Consider the following 10968-nt stretch of genomic DNA (forward strand, 5'->3'; position numbering starts at 1 on the left):
TTTCTTTAGAGTGTATTAGGGTAGGATTCAGGTCTAAAGAGGCCTCCTTGAGTCTGTATTGCCCCCTCCTAAGCAGTGGTCCTTTTTTTTTGAGACAGTCTCACTCTGTCACCCAGGCTGGAGTGCAGTGGCATGATCTTGGCTCACTGCAACCTCCGCCTCCTGGATTCAAGTGATTCTCATGCCTTAGCTTCCCGAGTAGCTGGGATTACAGATGTGCACCACCATGCCCGGCTAGTTTTTGTATCTTTAGTAGAGACAGGGTTTCACCATGTTGGCCAGGCTGGCCCTGAACTCCCGACCTCAAGTGATCCACCCACCTCAGCCTCCCAAAGTGCTGGGATTACAAGCGTGAGCCACCGCACCCGGCCAGCAGTGGTCTTAAGCCACCAGCAAAGGCATCTCCAACTCCTTCCGACCCTTTAGCAAAAGGCCAAATGGCACTGGATCCCCTCTGGGGTGGGGCTTTGTGAGGGCAGCTATCGGCACCAGCTCCCTGCCAATACCTGGAGCCCTGCTGACAGTCTCACTCCAGTGAGTGGGGGGCTTGGGGACACCCTGGGCAGATGGAGCAGAGGGCATATGGGGATGGTCAGGGTGGGAGGGGGGCTCTGACCCAGGCCCCTCCTTTCTCTCTGCCCTGTGTCCCCCCAGAGTTATTTCCAGAGTCTTCAAGAGTGCCAACTGGGACCAGGACCCCAGGCCACAGCCCCCTACGCTGTCCTGGACCTGGATTCTGACTGTGGTTCCACTGTACCCCTTATCTTAATCTCTGGTTCTAACCAGACCTGAGCCTGGACTTCCACTTTTGCCCTCACCCCTGTGAGGGCCTGGGAGCACTAGGTGGACAGGGTTTGAGCCACAGGACCTGCACATAAACTTCCCCACCTCTTGGACTTGGGGATAGGATCTGTGCCTCAACCCAGACCAGCCTTGTAGGGATATGTTCCAAGAATAGAGAAGAGTCTTATGGGGAAGGGGGAAGAAGGGAAGTATGAATATTTACCTCTGACCAATAATAGAGGTACCCTGGTCCCCGAAGAAACTGACTACCGAATTCCCTCCAAGCCTTACCCATATAGTCTTTTTTTTGTTTTGTTTTGTTTTTGAGACAAGGTCTTGTTCTGTCCAGTGCCGTGGCGTGATCATAGCTCATGACAACCTTGACTTCCCCGGCCCAAGCAAGCCTCTCATTCAGCCTCCCAAGTGGCTGGGACCACAGGCACCACACACAGCTAATTTTTATTCATTTGTTTTTATTTTTTTTGTAGAGACAGGGTCTCCCTATGTTGCCCAAGCTGGTCTTGAACTCCTGGGCTCAAGTGATCCTCCTGCTTCAGCCTCCCAAAGTGCTAGGATTATAGCCACCATACCTGGTCTTGAAATAGCCTTTTAAATATCCACCTCAGCATGCCTCACAGTGGTAGAAACAAGCGTTTTTTGTTTTATAGGATCAGGGAGCTTCTAAGGCATTTGATAGCTTTTTGATGGGAAGAAGGGCTCTGAGGAGCTCCAAGATACCCCCACCTCCAGGCACTTCATTAGGGGGTAGTTGGGTTTGTTTGACCTTCCCCCCGGGCCCCATAGGCTTAAACCCCCACCTCCTACCTCAGCTAGGAGCACTATCTTCCATGGTGCTTCCACTTTTCTCCTCAACCTGGGGAAGACCACAGGGCAGTGCCTGCCTCAGGACCTTCCTTCCCCAAAAGCTGGCTTCTTGCTCCAAGGAGAGAGCATTGGCCCACCTGCCAGAGTCTTGCCTTTTGCCCAAAGGAGCCTGGTCTTCAGGGCTGCATAGGAGACAAGTGCTTTCTCTGCTTCTCACTGTGGGTGGCACTAATTTCCTCCTTAACCAGAACTTTGTTCCAGCCACTAACCCACTCTAACTCTTCCCCCTCTGACTCTCCTGCCCCAGGTCTGTTCCTGGTTTCCCAGATGCATAAAGGAAGACATATCCCTCCCCTGGGCAGCAAGGCTACAATGGGAGGGAGGGAGAACATGGGAGCATGTGAATAAAATGGCATTAAATACTGAACCAGGAGTCCAGCCTCTGCTGTTGCTGCTCTTTCTCTGTACCCCAAAACAAAGAGCTAACCATCTTGACAAATCCTCTGTCCCCTAAAGATCTAATAGAGGTACCTTTATCATACAGACTACTGTAAGAGTTGTACAACCAGACAGCTAGAGGAAGAGCTGTTCAGTCCTCTCTTATGAACTTGGAGTTAGCCTTTATTAAACACAAATGTACCAGACACTGTGCCAGGTACTTCACATACAGTATTTCATTTAGTGCAACAACCCTGCAGGACTGGTCTTAACCTAATGTTGCAAATGGGGAATCTGAGGTTCAAAGGTTAATTAGCTTGCCCATAACCATAAGCACGTAAATGTGATTCTTGAGGATTCCAAGGCCCTTGCTCAGTTTAGTGGCCATGCTGTTTTCTTGCATTTTATGTAAGAAGAACAGGACCCAGGCATCTGCCTCCACCATTGACCTCCAAAGAATAGATGACACAGTTGGAAGGGCTGTCTAAGACAGACAGGAAACGGAGTTGGGGGCCAAATCTGAGTTAGGGGAGCACTTCTCAGGATTGAAAGAGCACAGGAGAGTGGTGGCTGGTGCTGGAACTGTTAGAGGCCTGAGGTCTACAGTCATGCCCCTGCTACAGCACCTGCGAGGTTCAACTGAGCAGACAGGTATTTCATTCAGGTAGTAGGCCTCTGGGAGGGAATGAAAGGGTGGGTGGTGGAGCCTGAGGGCGTAATGTCCAAGATTGTGTCTGTGGGTGAGCAGTCAGTATTCAAATGTGGTATCTGTGGCTGAGACAGTGGTATCCAAGGTTGTGCCCATACCTGAAGGAATGGTATCCCCACCTGATAGGGTAGTGTCTACAGTCTGGGGACGACAGTGCATCCAGTTGTGGGCAATATTTCTGGGATAACCTTTCTCTACTCGAAGCTGCTGGTTGAGGCGCCAGTAGACTTTGCCTTTGAAGAAGAAGACTCGGCCATCTTGCCAACTCATAGCAGCCGAAGGCTGGTTTGGCACTCCCGTAAACAAACCCTTGATTGGTTTGGGGTAGCTGCTGAAGTCAGTTCGGGCCAGCTCGTCCCACTGCCAGTACCCGGAGCCCTGGATATGGGATGGGTGGGGAGAGGAAGAGGAGAAAGCTTAGGACCCCCAGAGGTCTACCCCCAGCCCAGTGCAGCTGCAGAACATCTCCCTTCAAGCACAAGCTTTGATTCTCAGTATAAGTTAGCCCACCCCTCCTAAGAAGGGATTTGCCCTTGCTTTGAACTTTATACCTTAAAGAGGAACACCTTTTGGTTGAGAGGCCAATAGAAAGCTGCATCCAGGTTAGGTTCTACCCTATTCAGCTTCTTGGGGAAGCCAGGAGACATCTTGAAATTAATGTAGCGCCACACCTTGTCTCCTGAGAGCATGTGAGGAGAGAACAAGTCACCTCTGTCCTCAGGTGATAACTTTTGGTCTCCTCCGGTCCACCCATTCAGAAACTTCTCATCTCCCTCCCTTTTATAGTTTAAGATTAGGTCCTCCTCAAGTAAGATACTGTAAACTAGCTCCCTTACCCTTAAAGAAGTGAATCCATTGTGTTCGAGGCGAATAGACAGCAGCATCCAGGTTTCCGGGGAGCCCCTCCCAAAGGGCAGACACTCGGAACAAGGGTCCTGGTCCTGAATCTGATACAGTCCACACGTAGTCCCCCTTGAAAGCATAGGTCGTCCCACGGGGCCCTTAGAGTAATGGTGTGTCAACAAGTCAAAAAGACAGAGGTCAAGTAGACAGAAACTTGGGGGTATCTCAGGCTGACTAACAATTTGCCCTCCCCCTGCAGGCTGATTCTTCAAATATTCATTCAACTTTGATTCAAGGAGAAAATTAAAGGCAGAGAAAGAGGACTCAGAACATTTTGTTGCTCAGAGCATTTCAGCTTTGGTCTACTCAACAAAACAAAAGTCCTGCAGATAACTATTCCTCCTTAGGAACCTCAGCCTCCCCTCCAAGTGGCTTCCTAGTTGTCCTTCCAACTAGGTATAACACCCTCTCTAACAGGCAATCTGGTTAATATAGTTTTCTCCATCTTGCTGCATTTCCAGATGTATTCTAGTGACCCTTAGAGGGTGGCAACCTTGGTAAGTGCCTGCCTAAGCCACCTTTAATTTGGCTCTGAACTCTCCCTCCCCATGTCACATGTCTCCTTCCATGGTCATTAATGCCTGGGATCTAACCTCCATTGCTCATGCTGAAGTCCCATGTCATTCCCATATGTCCAGGCCTCAGGATCAGCAGGCTGCCCCCACTGCCTGCCAACAGCCTGGAGGGGAAGGACCTCACCCAGCATCATGGCATCCAGTTCACTACTGCAGGGGTCTGGCATGGGACTGGATTCTGTGGGCACTGGGGACACAGTGGGCAGCTCTGTCTCTTCTTCTTCCTCATCCTTTATCACTGGACTCTTCTTGCCTATAAGGTGAAGTAATGCTGCTTAGGGAGAGAACTCACAGCATCTGTCCTCCGCACCAGTCTCCTGTAAATTTTGCCCAGAGGCCCCATACAGAGGGGAGAAGGGAATCCTAGAGCATTGTCATTCGTGGTAGGCAATATTATGTTGGTATCAGTGGAAGACACATTATAGGTTTGAGAAGCACCAGAAAGGGAGAAGGAGGATTGTTAGAATGTGCATTCTTGCCGGGTGTGGTGGCTCACACCTGTAATCCTAGCACTTTGGGAGGCTGAGGCGGGTGGATTGCCTGAGCTCAGGAATTCAAGACCATCCTGGGCAACATGGTGAAACCCCATCTCTACTAAAATACAAAAAAAATTAGCTGGGCATGGTGGCGTGCACCTGTAATCCCAGCTACTTGGGAGGCTGAGGCAGGAGAATCGCTTGAACCCAGGAGGCAGAGGTTGCAGTGAGCCAAGATTGTGCCATTGCACTCCAGCCTGGGTGACAGAGTGAGGCTCCATCTCAAAAAAAAAAAAGAAGAAGAAGAAGAAGAAGAATGTGCATTCTCCATCCCCAAGCATGGGTGTAAGGAGAGAGAGGCCTGGAAGGTAGATTAGACATAGAAAAGTCAGAGAGAAACTGTTCCTGAAAATGAAGAAGACTGAGTAACTGGGCTGGAAGAGAAGAAAGACACTAAGCTATATCCCAACATGGAGGCTAGACCTGTCTCTTCAAGCCTTGACATGGGAGTCAGACTGACCCTCCCCCTCACTAGGGGAAGGGACTGACCATAGAGAGCCTGGATGCCTGCCACATCATCTGGGTGTAGCTTGAAGTGGGGCTGGTAGCCCTGGTAGACTGGGGCCATGAGGGCCTGGGAATATCGGGAGTGCCCCAGCCCCAGGGCATGGCCCACTTCATGGGCTGCAATGATGCGCAGGTTCACCCCGCGGTAGGTCCCCTCAGTCCAGAACTCGTCTTCATCGAAGTGCACACTGCCCAGCTCTGGGATGTCGGCATGGGCCAGGACTCTCCCTGGAAAAAGGTAAAGGTGAACAGGAAGGAGGTCAGAGCCCGTTAGGCCAGAGCACACCCTGCCTATTATAAACTCTAATTAATGCATGCCCTTAAAATTCCCCTAGCTATGTCCACTGTCTCTTGGATGCTTCTTTCTCTCCTTTCAGATTCCCCTGTCATCACCCAGTTCTCTCAGGAATGCCCATCACTGTCCCTTACCTCCCCAGCCACTCCGTGCTCTCTGACCCAGTCCTCTCTGGCCAATACCTCTAAGGTATGCCTTGAACAGGGGAACTTAAGGGAGAAAAAGAAGCACAGGCAGCCAGGGACGATGGCTCACACCTGTAATACCAACATTTTCGGAGGCCAATGCAGGATGATTGCTTGAGTACAGGAGTTTAAGACCAGCTTGGGCAACATAGCAAAACCTCACCTCTACAAAAATTAGCCAGGTGTGGTAGTGTTTTCCTATAGTCTCTACCTGGGAGCCTGAGGTGGGAGGATCACTTGAGCCTGGGAGGTTGAGGCTGCAGTGAGCCATGATTGTGCCACTGTACTCCAGTCTGGGCAACAGAGTGAGACTCTGTCAAGCAAGCAAGAGAGAGGAAGGAAAGAAGGGAGGGAGGGAGGGAGAGAAGGAAGGAAGGAAGAAAGGGAGGGAGGGAGGGAGGGAGGCACCATGTAGATGACCAACTGCTCCCCTGCTCCCGTTAGAAGGTAATTAGAGTGTATGGTGCAGGTGGGATAAAGGGCAGCCCAAACATCAAGGTTCCAGAGTCACTGGTTCAAGGAGACAGAGGTAATCTCAGAGGTCTATGAGGTGGGAACTGAGAACTGTTGCCTACCAGGCCCATCAAAAGAATTGGAACAGTACAAGCTTTGGCGGCCATGGAAGGAGAGGCGGATGTCAGCCCCACCAGCCTGCACCTCTCGGAAGGTCAAGGGAGCCACATTGCTCCAGTCCTGGAAGGCTTGACGCAGGGCTGCCCGGGCTGTGTGGGATGGAAGGGTGGAGGGCAGGTTCAAGATGCGGAAAGTCAAGTGCTTCTTTCTCCAGCGGCCTAGTTAATGACCAGAAAACAGATTAGAAATACAGATCCTTCTGCCAACCCCAGAGAGCTCCTCTGGGTTTAGGCACTCAACCCCCAAGACAGGTGATAACCAGGTAATCACCAGGTATTCAACACTGAGCTGGTCCAGACTGTCCTAATGCCACCCACAGTCCAGAATCACAGCACCCCCTCCTCTCCCTCCCTTTTCCAGGCTCCGTTCTCACCCAGCAACAGGTATTTAAGGGTCTTCTGGTTGAAGGGATCCTCTAGGCCACAACGAGGCTGCCTCATGCGGGCCCTTGTGGCATCATCCAGCTGACCTGAGACTGGAAGTTCAGATGCTTCCTGAAAAGCTCTGAAGGAGGGAGAGGGATGGGTCTACCAGGACAGGAAAATCTGAAATGACTGGGAGCTGGAGATGATTGCTCTTTGACTTCCTGCTGCCCAAGGTCATGGCCAAGAATAGCACAGAATCCCTGAAGCTGACAGGGTTACTCCAGCCTCCAGTCCTCATAATTGGGACTTTCTACAGAAATGGAGATACTCCAGCTTCATCTCCCCATTTCAGGCTCTTTCACTCGAGTAAGCTGGCCCTCAGGTGTAGCCTTCCTCCTCTACTGTAATTTATTTATTTATTTATTTATTTATTTATTTATTTATTTCTCTCTCTCGCTCGCTCTCTCTCTCTTTCTTTCTTTCCTTCTCTCTCTCTTCCTTTCTTTCTCTTTCTTTTTCTTCTCTCTCTCTTTCTTCCTTTCTTTCTCTCTCTCTTCCTTTCTTTCTCTTTCTTTATTTTTCTTCTCTCTCTCTCTGTCTTTCTTCCTTTCTTTTTTGGTAGAGATGGGGTCTCACTGTGTTGCCCAGGTTGCTCTCAAACTTCTGGGCTCAAGCAATTCCCCTGCCTGGATCTCCCAAAGTGCTGGGATTATAGGCATGAGCCACCATGCCCGGCCCCTCTACTGCAATTTCTAACCTTCTCCTACTCTGTGGAGGTGTCCGGCTCCCCTGCTTTGGAGAGCTTCCCACTAGTGCTCCCACCTGACAGCCTGTCCTCTTTCAACCTCCTCCCCTCCTGGCTGGATACCCCTCCCAGCCCAGCTTGCTCTGGAGCAATTTCATCCATCTACGGACTGTCATAGGGCCTATGGGCTTTTCAAGGGATCTGAACATATCTGAGAGCAGAAAGAAAAACAATCCATTATATCAACATATAAAATTATAAAACAGAAATAAGTACTGAATTAAAGGCCCACAAAAGGTAACAGCATGTCAACAACTCAACTCAGTTTTACATATCATTATACTTTATGTGGGCTATAACTAAATATTAGTATTTGAGATATGATATGGGTAGAGACTCCAAAGGAGTGCTTAGGGCCTAGGGAGATCCAATGACTGTATTCCTGGTCTGTGAATCCCCATCTTACCCCATGCCCCACCACCATAATAATGATCGCCATCCATCTCTAGATCCCTGCCATGGTTTAGGGTCAGGAGGAGGTGGGCCTAGGGAGAGGAAGGGATGAGAAGGAAGAAGACCTTTAGACCTTAGCCCTAAAGGCATGCACCTCATAGATTCTCACCTCAGAGCCTCGGTGATATCTTCTGGCTTGAAGTTATTAGATCCTTCTAGAGGCTTCTGTAGGTACCCATATTGCGACAGGTACTCCTGTGATGGGAGTGGAGGTAAGCAGGTTAAAAGGGGGTTAGTCTCAGAGTAAAGCTTCTAAGTGACCTAACAGGTCCCTCAGGAGAGAAGGGGCCAGATATGGAAGCACTAATGCAGAAGCACCTTACAGAAGGGGCTCAGGTGGAACAAGGGGAGGCAGCGGGAGATGGGCAGGGTAGACCATGGGGCAGAGGGAGCAAGGGAAAGGCAGGCAGGCTGGGGGTCAGGAGGGAGGCTTGGATGGGCAGTAACCCCTGTCCCTCCCCTGGCCCAGGTCTCTTTCTTGGAGGACTTACCACGGCCATCTCCTTCTCTGCAAGCCCCAGGACCCGACCTGAGACTGTCATGGGGAGTAGGAAGCCCAGCCACAGCTGCTGCCAGTTCATGGTCCCACCAGACCAGAGCTCCAGAGGCTGTCTGTGCCCTCTGACCTGAGATTTCTGGGAGCCTGGGGGAAGCAATGCTAGGCAGAGGGACTCTTTCCTCCAGTTCTTTTTACTCTCCAGCCTCTGGTCCTCTTTATAACAGCTGAGGGGAATTGTGGGGAGAGGCAGAGGGAGGTGACTCAGCCAAGAGATATGTTGCAATTCACCATTAACACTTGCCCTACCAGAGAGCAGAAGCCAAAGAGAGTTCCCAATCCCTTCCCTCAGAGTCCTCTGCTGGAGATGGAAAAACTTTTCATACTGCCCTAGGGTGAGCATCCGGGCAGGACAAGAACCAGAATCTCTGGAGAGTCTAGAGATGGGGACCATGGACATCCCCTGGAGTTAGACATCGCTGTGCCCCAGGGACCCTGGGCCAGCAAATCACTCCGCCCCTACCTTTGAGTTTCCCTAGGATAAGCTGAGAGGTAGGAAACAGCTGAGGTAGCTTGGGTTTCAGGTGAAGGAGTCAAGGGTGAAGTCCTCAGTTTCTTTGTACCCAAGACCAAGTTGGGAATATAAATGCTCCTGAAACCCACTTATGTCTGCTTTAATAAAAAGCCATTATTTCAAGAATCTGATGAGCTTGGAATATGTGGGTGTAGGTGGGGCTTAACAAGGGCACAAATAAGTAAAGGGCGCAGAGCCTACCCTTACAGATCCGGTGAGGCAGATCCAAACACCTGGGAAGAGGGGAGCCAGCATTCCGGGCCAGCGGTGACTCACCTTAAGGGGCTTGGGGCTGGGGGGAGGTTTGCTGAGAAGGCAGGCTTTGAGATGGGCTTTGAAGGCCAGCTAAGAATTGATGGGGGAAGGCCAGGCATGGTGGCTCACTCTTGTAATCCTAGCACTTTGAAAGGCCAAGGCAGGGGGATCACTTGAGATCAAGTTCGAGACCAGCCTGACCGACATGGTGAAACCTTGTTTCTACTGAAAATACAAAAATTAGCCGGGTATGGTGGCGGGTGCCTGTAATCCAAGCTACTCTTGAGGCTGAGGCGGGAGAATCGCTTGAACCCAGGAGGCGGAGGTTGCAGTGAGCTGAAATCACACCATTGCACTCCAGCCTGGGCAACAGAGCAAAAACTCCATCTCAAAAAAAAAAAAAAAGAATTGATAGGGTAAAAGGATACTGAGAGACAGACACTGCGGGTCTTGAGTAAAAGTGCAGAGCTGAGAGCCTGCTGTACTCAGTAAGTCAGAAGGGTCAGGATTGCTTCATTCACCACTGAATCCCAAGTGCCTGTCCCAGGCCATCTCCATGCTTTCGAGGCCCTACTTAATAAATCACTGTCAAAGAATGACAGGGTGGGAAAGTGGTTGGGAGACAGAATTTGGAGGGGGCCTTAAATGCTATGCAAGGAAAAGAAGAAAAACTTACATTTTAAAATACCGGCTGGGCGCGATGGCTCACACCTGTAATCTCAGCACTTTTGGGGGCTGAGGTGGGCAGATCACGAGGTCAGGAGTTTCAGACCAGCCCAGCCAACACAGCAAAATCTTGTCTTTACTAAAATACCAAAAATTAGCCGGGTGTGATGGCATGCGCCTGTAATCCCAGTTACTGTGGAGGCTGAGGCAGGAGAATTACTTAAACCCAGGGGGCGGAGGTTGCAGTGAGCCAAGATCGCACCACTGCACTCCAGCCCAGGCAACAGAGCAAAACTCTGTCTTGGAAAAAAATAAAATTAAATTAAAATAAATAAAAATATGGCCAGGCGCAGTGGGTCATGCTTGTAATCCCGGCACTTTGGAAGGCCAAGCCAGGCAGATCACGAGTTCAGGAGTTCGAGACCATCCTGGTCAACATGGTGAAACCCTGTCTCTACTAAAATAAAAAAATTAGCCCAGTGTGGTAGCATGCACCTATAGTCCCAGCTACTCGGGAGGCTGAGGCAGGAGAATTGGTTAAACTGGGGAGGCGGAGATTGCAGTGAGCTGAGATCATGCCACTGGACTCCAGCCTGGTGACAGAGTGAGACTCCGTCTCAAAATTAATTAATTAATTAGTTAATTAAAATAAAAATACCTACTATTGGGTGATGGGTGCACCAAAATCTCACAAATCACCACTAAACACTAAAGAACTTATGCAAGCAAATACCACCTGTTCCCCAAAAACCTATGGAAATAAAAAATTAAAAGTAAATAAAGGCCGAGCATGGTGGCTCACACTTATAATCCCAGCACTTTGGGAGGCTGAGGTGGGTGGATCACCTGAGGTCAAGAGTTTGAGACCAGCCTGGCCAACATGGTGAAACCCTCTCTCTACTAAAAATACAAAAAGTAGCCAGGCGTGGTGGCACGCGCCTGTAATCCCAGCTACATGGGAGGCT

General features: G+C 50.2%; 1 protein-coding gene across 3 annotated transcripts; it reads right to left on the reverse strand.

Annotated features, from left to right (window-relative positions):
• Positions 1-2208: 2208 nt before the first annotated feature.
• Positions 2209-8833, reverse strand: MMP19 (matrix metallopeptidase 19). 3 transcript variants are annotated; one of them, XM_037996975.2, is made up of 9 exons: positions 8504-8832; positions 8122-8207; positions 6763-6893; positions 6332-6478; positions 5259-5504; positions 4358-4486; positions 3592-3756; positions 3307-3434; positions 2209-3133 (listed from the first exon to the last, which is right to left on the reverse strand). In XM_037996975.2, the coding sequence occupies exons 1-9, from the start codon at positions 8591-8593 to the stop codon at positions 2795-2797; spliced, it is 1461 nt and encodes a 486-aa protein (XP_037852903.1). In that variant the 5' UTR covers positions 8594-8832; the 3' UTR covers positions 2209-2794. The 3 variants fall into 3 exon arrangements, with proteins under 3 accessions (XP_037852903.1, XP_008001766.2, XP_037852904.1); XM_008003575.3 differs by having other exon boundaries at positions 6332-6547; positions 8504-8768; XM_037996976.2 differs by lacking the exon at positions 6332-6478 and having other exon boundaries at positions 8504-8833.
• Positions 8834-10968: the final 2135 nt, after the last annotated feature.

Source organism: Chlorocebus sabaeus, chromosome 11 (assembly GCF_047675955.1).
Source record: "Chlorocebus sabaeus isolate Y175 chromosome 11, mChlSab1.0.hap1, whole genome shotgun sequence".
Taxonomy (NCBI): domain Eukaryota; kingdom Metazoa; phylum Chordata; class Mammalia; order Primates; family Cercopithecidae; genus Chlorocebus; species Chlorocebus sabaeus.

Excerpts from the sequence above, each read along its gene's own strand:
- MMP19 (XM_008003575.3), bottom strand. The coding sequence starts at position 8,593 with ATGAACTGGCAGCAGCTGTGGCTGGGCTTCCTACTCCCCATGACAGTC. Across the intron at positions 5,505-6,331 it reads CAATTCTTTTGATGGGCCTG|GGAGAGTCCTGGCCCATGCC; the intron begins GTAGGCAACAGT and ends ACCTTTTTCCAG. Across the intron at positions 3,757-4,357 it reads ACTGGATGCCATGATGCTGG|GGCCCCGTGGGACGACCTAT; the intron begins GTGAGGTCCTTC and ends CATTACTCTAAG.